This window comes from Cicer arietinum, chromosome 6 (assembly GCF_000331145.2).
Source record: "Cicer arietinum cultivar CDC Frontier isolate Library 1 chromosome 6, Cicar.CDCFrontier_v2.0, whole genome shotgun sequence".
Taxonomy (NCBI): domain Eukaryota; kingdom Viridiplantae; phylum Streptophyta; class Magnoliopsida; order Fabales; family Fabaceae; genus Cicer; species Cicer arietinum.
In genome coordinates, this window is record NC_021165.2 from 34,436,703 (window position 1) to 34,448,659 (window position 11,957).

The 11,957-nt window shown below is 28.7% G+C and overlaps 1 protein-coding gene across 3 annotated transcripts; it reads right to left on the bottom strand.

The window, feature by feature from the left end:
- Positions 1-9,836: 9,836 nt before the first annotated feature.
- Positions 9,837-11,684, bottom strand: LOC101513198 (two-component response regulator ARR12-like). 3 transcript variants are annotated; one of them, XM_073369938.1, is made up of 4 exons: positions 11,307-11,684; positions 10,687-10,992; positions 10,507-10,601; positions 9,837-10,186 (listed from the first exon to the last, which is right to left on the bottom strand). In XM_073369938.1, exons 1-4 carry the CDS (start codon positions 11,422-11,424, stop codon positions 9,974-9,976), a joined length of 732 nt encoding a protein of 243 aa, XP_073226039.1. In that variant the 5' UTR covers positions 11,425-11,684; the 3' UTR covers positions 9,837-9,973. The 3 variants fall into 3 exon arrangements, with proteins under 3 accessions (XP_073226039.1, XP_004506571.2, XP_012572931.1); XM_004506514.4 differs by having other exon boundaries at positions 9,840-10,186; positions 10,525-10,601; XM_012717477.3 differs by having other exon boundaries at positions 9,999-10,131; positions 10,525-10,601.
- Positions 11,685-11,957: the final 273 nt, after the last annotated feature.

Genomic DNA, 11,957 nt, shown 5'->3' on the forward strand with positions numbered 1-11,957 from the left:
AACTCAATTTAAAGGAAATATGAAAATACTCCCAAGTTTGACATCTCAAACTATTCTTTCATTATTGTCTTAAATTGTTTTATTTCAGCTTCATCACATAATAGGTCATCAACATAAAGATATATTAGTAGTTTAGGTAAGATTGCTGACCTTTTAACATAAACTCCATGTTCATTCACACATTTCTCAAATTGTTGTTCTAAGATAAATCTGTCAATTCTCTTTTTCCAGGCCCTAGGAACTTGTCAATTCTTTTTTTCCACGTCCTAGGAACTTGTGTCAATTCTCTTTGTACACACTGCCTTTCTTTCCCTTTATTTCATATCTTGGTGGTTGCTTTACATAACCTTCTTCACATAATGATCCATTGAGGAATGTTTACTTCACATCTAGTTAATGCATGGGCCAACCTTTGTAACTAGCCATTGACACCACAAGTCTCATTGTCTCAATTCTGGCAATTGGTGCATATACTTCATCAAAATCCAGACCAGGCCTTTATAGAAATCATTTTGCTACAAGTCTTGCCTTGTACTTGGCAATCTCACCATTAGGCTTCATTTTGAAATTGTAGACCAATTTCACATCAATTGGTCTTTTATTCACAGGAAATGTTATCAGCTCCCAAGTTTGTTTGTTTCAATGGACTTAAACTCCTCTTTCATTGCTACTCTCCAGTTTGAATCATTTAGGGCCCCATTACAACTTATTGGTTCTGATTCAACAAGTAATGCAAAATGCATCAAATCTCCATGGGTATTGATTGTTGTATCATAAAATACTTCATAATTGTGTAATCTTATAGATGGTTGTCTAGCTCTACTAGATCGTTAGAGCTGGTTGTAGCATTTGTTTCCCAATTACATGATATTGAGCATGCTTCTTGGTCATCCTCAAGGTCAATTATCAATGTATCATTAGAGCTGGTTGTAGCATCTGTTTCCCAATTACATCTTTTAGACTGATCCACCAGTACATCTCTACATATAACCACTCTTTTTTTGCTTGGATTACAGAGTTTATAAGCTCCAGTTGCATCATAACCCAACAAATCATTTGTTCAGCTCTATCATCCAACTTTCTTCTATTTTGGGCAAGCACATATCTAAAGCATAATGAGCTAAATATCCTTAGGTGACTCCCATTTAGTCGTTTACCAAACCAAGCTTCTTCTAGTTTCTTTTGACCTAGTCTTTTAGTAGGACATTTGTTCAAGATTAAGACATCAATTAATACTGCTTCTCCCCAGAACTTATGAGGTAACTTTTTTCCTTTTAGCATATTCCTTGCCATATTCAAGATGGTCTTATTTATTCTTTCTACAACACCATTATGCTATGGTGTGTTAGGTTAGTGAACTCATGTATTATCTCTTATTTTTCACAAAAATCATGAAACTCATGGGACTTATACTCACCTCGTTCATGTGTTTTAATCACCTTGATACCACAACTACTTTATTTTTCTACCATTAGTTTAAATTTTTTAAACACATCAAACACTTAATTCTTCCTTTTAATTAGGTAGATCCATATTTTCTTTGAAAATTCACCAATGAATGGCACAAAGTAGTTATTTCCTCCTAGTGAAACCTCATCAAATAGGCCACAAACATTAGAAAAAATTACCCCCAATTTCTTTGATGATATAGTTGGAACTTCAGACTTGTATGAGTTCCTATGCTGCTTGGTCTGACAACATTCTTCACATGACTGTTTTGGTATTTGAATTTTAGGAAATCCTTGCACCATGTTCTTGCTCTTCAACATTTGGAGACTTCTAAAATTCATATTTCCAAATCTTTGGTGCCAAAGCCAGTTATCACTCATGACTTCAGTAGCCAAGCACTGATATTCACTAATTTGATTCTCAATCTTGGAAGTTCTATTCTTTGAGATTGGTGCCTTCAACACTGGTCTCCTTGAACTATCGAACATCTTCATTTGGCCATGCTCCATCTTCATTAAGTATCCATTCTCAAGCAATTGTCAAAGACTCAACAAATTATTCTTCATGTTTGGTACATAAAAAACATCATATATGAATGATTGCTTACCATCTCTTCTTTGAATTAATATTTTGCCAACACCCTCAACAGTCCATGTGTTGTTATCAGCAAACTTGATATCATTTTCACCTTCTCATCAATACTTACAAACCATTCTTTGTGACCTTTGATGTGGGTGGAGCAGCTTGTATTAGAACCCTCATCATCTGAATTAGTATTAGTCGTCAATATCACGTCATTTGAGTCTGAGCCATCTGAGCTTCATCTTCTTTTCTCTTTAGTTTATTTGATTAACATTCATCAGCAAAACGACCCAAATTCTGATAGTTATAGCATTGTATTCCTTTCTTATTGAATTTCTTCTTACCTCATTTGTTGCCATTAGATTTCTTACTGTAATTGTCACCATTGTTTTAATTCCTTGAATTTCTAGCACCTTCATCAAAATCTTGCTTCTTGTGCGACTTTGATTTTCGTTTTCCCTTTTTGTATTTTCCTTCATCCTGAGCCCTTTTACTGACCTGAGCTTAAAGGGCTTGTTCATATGTTTCTACTGCACTTCTTTCTTTCAACCTCAACTCACGAGCTTCTAATGAACTTGGTAGTTCCTCCACCTTAAATGTCTCAAGATCCTTTGGTTCCCCTATGACCACCACTATATGATCAAATCTTTGTGTTTGAGTGCTTAGAATCTTCTCAATAATCACCAAATCAGTAACTACTTCACCATTGGTCTTCATCTGATTTGTGATAATTTGCACACGATTGAAGTAATCAGCCACACTTTCAGCTTCTTCCATTTGTAGCCACTCGTATTGTCTCCTCAGGGCTTGGAGCTTCGCCTTCTTGATCTTATCACCACTAATATAATACTTCACCAAGATATCTCAAGCTTCCTTTGATGTGGAGACCATTGAAATTTTCTCAAAGTTATTGGTATCAACACTTTGTTAAATGTAGAATAAAGCCTTGCAATATTTTTTCCTTGAATTCTTGAATGTTGCTCGTTGCATATCTGTTGGATTTTGACCAAGCTGATCATACCCATCTTGCACCACTTCATACACCTCTTGAGCTCCAAACCATGACTTCGTTGATAAACACCATATTTTCCATCAAGAATTAAAAAATTAGATGGAAAACTTCCTGATCCATTTATGATTGCTTCTTTGTTTTGCACTTGCACTCGTGTTTCCCAAATTTTTAATTCCTCTCAATCACTCGTGTTTCCCTTTGAATACCAACCCAACTATGATACCAATTGTTAGAATAGTTCATCAGTTTTGTAATCAATTCAGATTGAAGAATTAAAAGATATGAAAAGAAAAGGAATGAAAAGAAATAAAAAAATATTTTATTGCTTGCATCACAAGTAATTGCACTAGTTTGTGTTATATATCAAACACTTATGAAAAGTTGTTATAACTAACTACTAACAATCCAAAACAACCTTCAACTAACTTCTAACTACCATTTTGAATTACAAGTTCAACAATATTTGAAACTTTCTCTATGATAAAAAAAAAAAATCATAAACTTTGTTAATCAATGATGGAAAGAAAGAAAAAAAATATTGTTAAGGAAAAATTGCTTTAAAAATAATATTAAGACAAATAATATTGATTATCCTTATAGAATACAATACTAACGAACATGTTGAAAATTTACCTACCAACCTGCAATCAAAACTTGATGAAGTAGAAGATTTTAAACTACCATTTTGAATTACAAGTTCAACAATATTTGAAACTTTCTCTATGATAAAAAAAAAAAAAATCATAAACGTTGTTAATCAATGATGGAAAGAAAGAAAAAAAATATTGTTAAGGAAAAATTGCTTTAAAAATAATATTAAGACAAATAATATTGATTATCCTTATAGAATACAATACTAACGAACATGTTGAAAATTTACCTACCAACCTGCAATCAAAACTTGATGAAGTAGAAGATTTTGCACTGGAAAATGGTAACTTTTTGGCAAATTAGAGTAAACTATATATAGCAATTACAATGAACCCTAACAAATGGCACGGGGAAAGTTGTTTTGTATGTAACCTAAAAAAATTATTTAGGAATTAATATTGTGTTTTAATGTTTTGATATTTGTATTGTATTAGTGCATCGGGTAACATATATGAAAAAGGTTCATTTTAATATTTGAAAAATCATTCATTTTCTTATATCAGAAATTTAATGGTCTTTATTCAAAATAAAATCATTCCCCAATAGCTGTCAAACGTATGTTTTAAAAAAATAATTTTTTGAAAATTGCTTAAAATGAGAAGCTTTTTTTAGGGTAAATACCACCTATAGTCCCTTAACTTAATTTCAGTTAACGATTTAGTCTTTTATCTTTTTTTTTTTCCCATTTTGGTCCTTCATGTTTTTAAATAATTTCAGGATTACCCTTTAAGTGAAGTTATGTTAAGAAAACGTTAAAAAATCCCTCCTCCGTTTTCTCTTCATTTAGGTTTTCTCTCCCATTTCTCTTTATGTTGTCATCTCCCTTTTCCAAACTCTCAAATTCATAAACCTTAACTTTCCCATCTCCCTTCTCCAAATTCTCAAATTCATGAACCATAACTTTCCCAAATTCACGATTCATTTGCAATTTCAATTCTTGAGTTCATGGCTGCCTCTTTCACAAAAGGGTCAAACTCAACCTCCTACAAACTGAGACAATTTGGGAACATAATGGAACTTACTTGCTACTGAGAATGCGAATGCGAGGAAACTGAAATCGTCAACTGAATAGTGACTTCATCTTCGCTTTCTCTGAAGGAAACTGCGAACTGGACAAATGAAGAGAAATTGCAAATGAATCCTGAATATAGGAGGGTGAAGACATATGGGAAAGTTAGGGTTCATGAATTTGGGAATTTGGAGAAGGGAGATGACAATAGAAACCAAACAACATAAAGAGAAATGGGAGAGAAAACCTAAATGAAGAGAAAACGGAGGAGGGATTTTTTAACGTTTTCTTAACAGAACCTCTCTTAAAGGGTAACCCTGAAATTATTTAAAAATATAAAGGACCAAAACGGGAAAAAAAAGAAGATACATGACTAAATCGTTAACTGAAATTAAGTTAAGAGACTATAGGTGGTATTTAGCCCTTTTTTTTTATTAGTCTCTCATAAAAATGAATTTATTAAAGTGAATAGACATCAAATGGATTTTTTTTAAATCATTAAAAATTAATATTTAAATTATAGAAAATTAAAATCACTTATTTTTTTAATTGGAAACTATTGGAGCCTTAAGAATTCCTTTATCACATTTTTTTAATAATAGAAGACATCTTTTTTATTTAAAACATACGACTTTTAAAAGAAAAAAAGTGAGAATATGAAGAAAAAAATATAAAAAATTGCTAAAAGGTTATTCTATTTTATAGTTATTTTATTTTAAGCATTCAAAGTAAAACAAATTGTATTAATTGTTTTAAAAAGAAAAATTGGAGTATTGATTACTAAAAGGTTAATAATCCTTGAAGAATGTCATGTGTACTTTTGGATAGAAGAGGTTTGATTTCTTTATAATTACTGTAATTGAGTTTGTTCCCTGCACGAAATAAAAATATATTAATATATAAAATGATACATGTTTTTATTTAATATTTTTTATTAAATTAGATATAATGTCACCTTTTTTATTATAAAAAGTTACGGTGTAGTTTTAATCAACCTACTTATATAGATATATTTTAAAATAAAATAAATATCAATTTAAATTAATATAAATATCCAAAATAAATATATTTTAGTGGGTGAAAAAATAATTCCATATTTATGAAAGTTAATGTAATGTGAAGAAATAATTTAAAGTCATTTAAAATGTAATCCATATTTATGTAAATAATTTATAGATATATATTAGTTTAAAAATAAATAAATAAAAGTATTATTTATTTTATAAATAAATATAATTGTTTTAACTTCAAACCAATAATTAATTATAATTTTTAAAACATATTGGTAATAAACTATTACTAATACGCATAAAATTGTAATAAAATCATATAAAAATATCAATTTCAACTTCGTTAATTATTTATTTTTATAATTTAATTAATAACACCAGAATAATTAATACATCTAGACGATTATAAATATCTTTAGATCGTATGCCATATTATTTATAATATATCACATATTATTTTTAGTTCAAAAATTAGAACCAGAGACCAAAATATAATATTTTAAAATATGAGAATCAATTTCATGAATTAATTAAAATATAGAGACTAAAATTGAAATTAAATCTAAAATTTAAAGTAACCGTACAAAAAAAAAATTAAGTTGATATTTCGCAAACATAGGCACATGTACAAAATTAGAGCTATGTTACATGTTTTATGAATCTAGTCTCTAAAAAAAATTGTTGATTTAATAAATGACTTGATTAAAAATCTCTATTAGGTATGACAACAACTTTAGATTAGAAGAGAAAATCAAAGGTAGACATTTTCTTTATGTTTTCTCTTAATGTTGCGCAAAATTTTACAAGTGTACGGTTTGTCAAGTAGTAGTATATAAGATTATCATATTCGAATAGATTAATTTAACAACTATCAAGTTAATCAAGATTTTATATTATTTAGACTAATGAAAACTATTGTTGGTTCACGATAAAGAAAACGTAACGATATCATAAAAATTATAACGATACTATATAACAACACAACTTTGAATTAATAGAAAGTAAACCTAGGACCATGGTTGCACTTGTAATATCAATACCTCAAGTCCTAGTTTTATATGAATTCTTATTTATTTTCTTAATTATCATTCATTCTTTAAAACTATTAACAAAAATTCATCATGTATACTTTTTTCTTAAATTAATTCTTTGATTAATCATACAAAAAAAATATAATTAAGAGAAAACATAAAGAACCAAGAGGTTGAGTGATTGAAAGATTTGTATCTATCTTTCATCATATAAGAATCCTAATCTCAATTATCCTAGATCTACAAATTAATTATACTTGGTCACTAGTCTATTGATTGATTAAGATATGCAAAGGTCAGTGATCTCAATCAAACATATAAATAAAACAATAGAATAATTTAATTGAGATAAACATTAAAATTATAAAGTTTAATTTAATGATTGATTAAATTGAGAATAATTTAATGAATAATTTAATTGATAATAATTTAATGATTGATTAAGGCATCATAAGTTTCCAAAGTGTTTCTTCCTATTTTCTCTCTAATATTTTTCAACCCCTCCGATTATGTTTCTTATAATAAAATTCAATTTCGTTGAAGTGTGCAACAAACCTCCTTTCTGCATTCATAAGCTGAAATATTAAACATGATATTTTTGCACTAAAAACTTTGTTGATTTAACCAATTAGAATTATTTTATCATTTCACGATCAATTCTACAAATATAATAAATAAATGAATAAATTAGAAGAAGTTGAAATCAAAATTATAGAATAAGATAACATAGAGAGGGTAAATAACCTCTTAAGATCCTATAAAAATAGATTTATCAAAAATCTCTATTAGGTATGACAACAACTTTAAATTAGAAGCGAAAATCAAAGGTAGACATTTTGTTTTTAACTTACATATTTAAAAAATGATGCTTACATCAATACAAAAAATAGTCTTAGATTTGCAAGATCCATTCTTTATCAGAGAAGAAAAATATAAGTGAGATGATAATATACTAATAGTGAAAGTAACAAAATAAAAAAATAATTCATATCAAAGATCATCATCGCAAAAATAGTATGAGATAATAACTAATAAGAAAAGAGAAAACTATATAATGAGACGTCAAAATGAAAATGTGACATGTTTGTTCTCCCTAAAAAAAAGTGTACATTCATTTTCATATCGGGAAATGCTAAGAGTACCTTAAATTTTGATAATATCACTAATTATTATTATACCATAAATGAATGTTGAAAAACAAAGAGTTGTAGAGTACAAATAAAAAAATTAAAATTCAATTATCAAGAATTCAACGATAAACCACTAAATTTAAAAAAAAAAACATTTATTTTCATCTCTCACAAATAAAATGACTTTCATTGTGGTACGAAGAAATAGTTTTTGCATTTTAATTTTTTTTTTTTGTGTGTGCAAATTCCTAAAAGAATTGAAAAATCAAATTAAAAAACAATGTTAAGTATAATAATTACAGAAAAAACTTATCAAAATTTAAAAAAGGACAATTGAAATATTTTATATTTGTTGAAAATCTGAAATACATTTATTCAAAAGTGAATTAGAACAACAAAAATATTATGGGTTATGCTAACAAGTGTCCTAAAGATTTTTGTTAAGGAAACTAAAATTAAAATTTTTGCATTGAAATAACAAACTCGAAGCCGTTAAAATTTGTATTAATAAATGCCCTTTCATTTCTGAAATAACTATTACTTAGTCAAATAAAAAGAAAGAAGATAAGCAAATAAAATACACATTTATACATGTGTAAAATAAATAAAAAATCCAAAATATTGCAAATATTTGAACAAGTGAATGACAAAAAAAACTATAAATATATATACACATTTATTGAATGTGAAGCATGTGATAAGCAACAATAATTAAAATACAAAATATATAATTTTAATTAATAATGAAATCACATTTTTAAGTAAAAAAAGGTAAAGTACAAAGTTGACTATAATTGGAAGGAAATTTTTTTCTTAAAAAACTTAACAATTTTATATATAAAGATGATAAAAATGCTAGAATTTTATAATTTACATTTAAATAATCGTCTTACATACCAAATATACAAACTCAACTATACTAGAAATAGATTATATATTATTTGTAAAAAAAAACTATATTTAATATAGGCAGTGCATTCTTTGAACCTAAATTTATTTGTCTAAATATTTCCAATTATTAAATTTATTTGCTTAGATTTTCATTAAATATTTCTCTTCGATAAATTTAATAATAGATTATAGGTAAGAATGGAAAACATGAAGAACTATTAGTATGAATGGAAAACAATATAAAGGAACAACTCTTGGAATAGCAAACAAAATATTTTATGATCTATCTTATTATACCTTTAAATTGAAAACAGAAAAATACCAAGTAAATGCTCAAGCAACATAAATGAAGCAATCTTTCTAAAGGCACAAATTTGATTCTCTGCCTCTAATTTATTTGTTCTATTAAACACAAATAATAAATTTGCTAGAATATTGTGATACGTGAGGTGATTTTTATAGATAATAGAAATAACAAAAATCTAAATATCGTTATGCATTTTGATATGTGCGGGGAATGCAACTTAAGAGTTGAACTCCTATTTGCATGAAATGAAGTATACACATTTACATCTATAATGAGATTGATAATAGTTTATGAAACACACATCCATCAACTTATGAAGGTCAACATCCTTATTTCCAAAGCAATGCGCTAGTAACAATATAACTAAAAAGGTCAACTTAATGATTCACCCTCGTGTTAATCTAAGAATCCAGACTTCAAATTTACAATCTAGTATATTGTATGTCATATTTTTTACACAATAGCACGAGGCTAACACTTATTCTAAAAATTTACATCATAAAAACAATAATCTTTTTACTGTAATAGAATTTTTTTACTTTCGTCTATTGAACTCTACCTATGATATCATTATCCAAGATTCAATGAAAAATTCATTTAAAAACAAAATCAAACATACATTGGGAAGTGTTTACTTTGACAGAAACAGTTAATGTGTAAAATAAAAAATACAAAAAAGAAAAGAATACAACAACACTTAATAAATGTGAGAAATAAGAATATTTTGTTATATTCATAATGATATGTTACAACAAGTCTCACGCGGTCAAAATAATTGAAATGTTACATTAAAATGACTACTTAATTACACGTTTGGTTCAGGATTGTGCTCTCGTCATCTTTATTAATGACCAAATTATTTTTACTATCAACCGCAATTTTCAAACTAACTAACACAGACTCACAGACTCAATATATCAACTTCTGTGGGAGGACATGCTCCAAAGAATAAGGTAGATAAATCTTCTGGAAGGTCGTAAAAAGTGTCGTAAGGATCGTCGCAAAATTCCTTTAAAGGTTGCTGTCCACCAGCTCCAAAGAATGAAGTAGATAAATCGTCTGGAAGGTCGTAAAAAATGTCGTAAGGATCATCGCAGAATTCCTCTAAACGTTGCTGTCCACCAGAAATTTGGTCGGACTCTAAGCGTTCATGTTCGTGAAGTGTGTGAATAGGTTCAAGGATTGAGTGTGTTTCAATTGAGGAAGACAAAACTGATGAATTTGATTTTTGTTTTCTACCACGTTTTTTCATTCCATTCTCTAATTTATATTTCAATTTCTGTCAATGCAATTTAACGTTAATAATACTACACAAATTTCATATGCTTGTAAATGCAAGCAAGAGAATACGTAAAAATCATCACATGATGTATCAATTTTTTGAGTTTAAGGTTTTAATAGAAATTCAGAAATCCTTCATACTAAGTTACGTACAGGAAAAAAGAATCGAACCTGCAAATGGCTAGCAACGTGTTCTCGGGTTAAACCCGGAACATCCATTATTTTGAGTATTTTTTTGGGCTTTGCATCTGAAAAACAAAGAATGCATCTAAGTTCAATTATTAAAGAATACAAACAAGGATAAGAAAAGAAAAGAATTGGAATGAATCATACTTTCAATGCCTAATTCATTGACCACCGTTACGAATTGATTATGCAACTGTTGAGTCCATGACCACCGGAACTTCTTTGTCGGCGGGGATGGATAATCATCATTATGATTATGGTTTTCATCAATTGTTTGTTTTGGAACATCGACTTGTTCTCTTCCCCTTTTGTTGTTCATATGGAAGATGTCTTTTACGACATGCTTCCACATAGTCTGGAAGTGTCGTTCTTCCAATGGCTTAATCCAATAATCAGAAGCCCCTTTTGTGATAGCCTCCGTGACAGAATTTGTAGAGTAATGAGAAGACATGACTGCAAATTGACAAAAAAAGTAGTAAGTACATAGCTACGGTTCATTTTTAGATGAAACAATAAAAAAAACTTACAAATAACAGGAATTTGGTGGAATAAGAGAACATGTTCAAGAAAGTGATAAACAGTACGCAATTCTTGCATATCAGTATCAACAATTATGAGATCAAAAGAGCATTTTGTTTGGGAAAGAAGATTGAACGCAAAAGAAGGCATGCAACAAGTGGTAACTGAAGGAACAAAATATAAAATGTGAAAAAAAGAAAAAGAAAATGAAGAATTGATCAAGAATTGAAGGAGTAGTTAGTAATTACCTTGGTATTGAAATCGATTACCCATTGCGTGAAGGATGGGATGGTGAGTTGTGTCAACATCAAGGGCGAGAACCCGTAGACCAATTGGGAATCTTTCTGGTAGTATTGTTAGCGCCATCTTCAGAAACACGAGAACGAGAACGAAAGACACTAGACAACGATACGTTCACTCTTTTCTTGCGTTATACCAATAACACTACTGCTTCTCATTATTATACTGCTCGACATTGGGCCCAAAAACAACCGGCCCAAACCGCCGCGTGTCAGAGAGATAGACCCAAACGGCGAAGCATCTTTTCTCCAATGGAGGTGGTGGTGGTGATTTATCGCTGACTTTTCAATGTTGAGTGAGCCGAGTTGTGACTCAGTGTCAGAGTCAATACCAATATATTACTACTTTTGGCTCGGTACTTTATTTTAATGTAATTATTATTATTATTTTCCGTAAAAAAGCTATACAATACTAATTAATATATTTAATCATCTGAATTAAATTAATGGTTAGTTTACCAAGTAATTTATGAATTAAATTTGTTATAATTGTTTCAAAAAACATTATTTATAATAACTTTTTATTAAAAAAGTAATATTTATTTATTTAAATTATAAAATAAATTGATGCAATATAATAGATACAAGTTAAAGACGTAG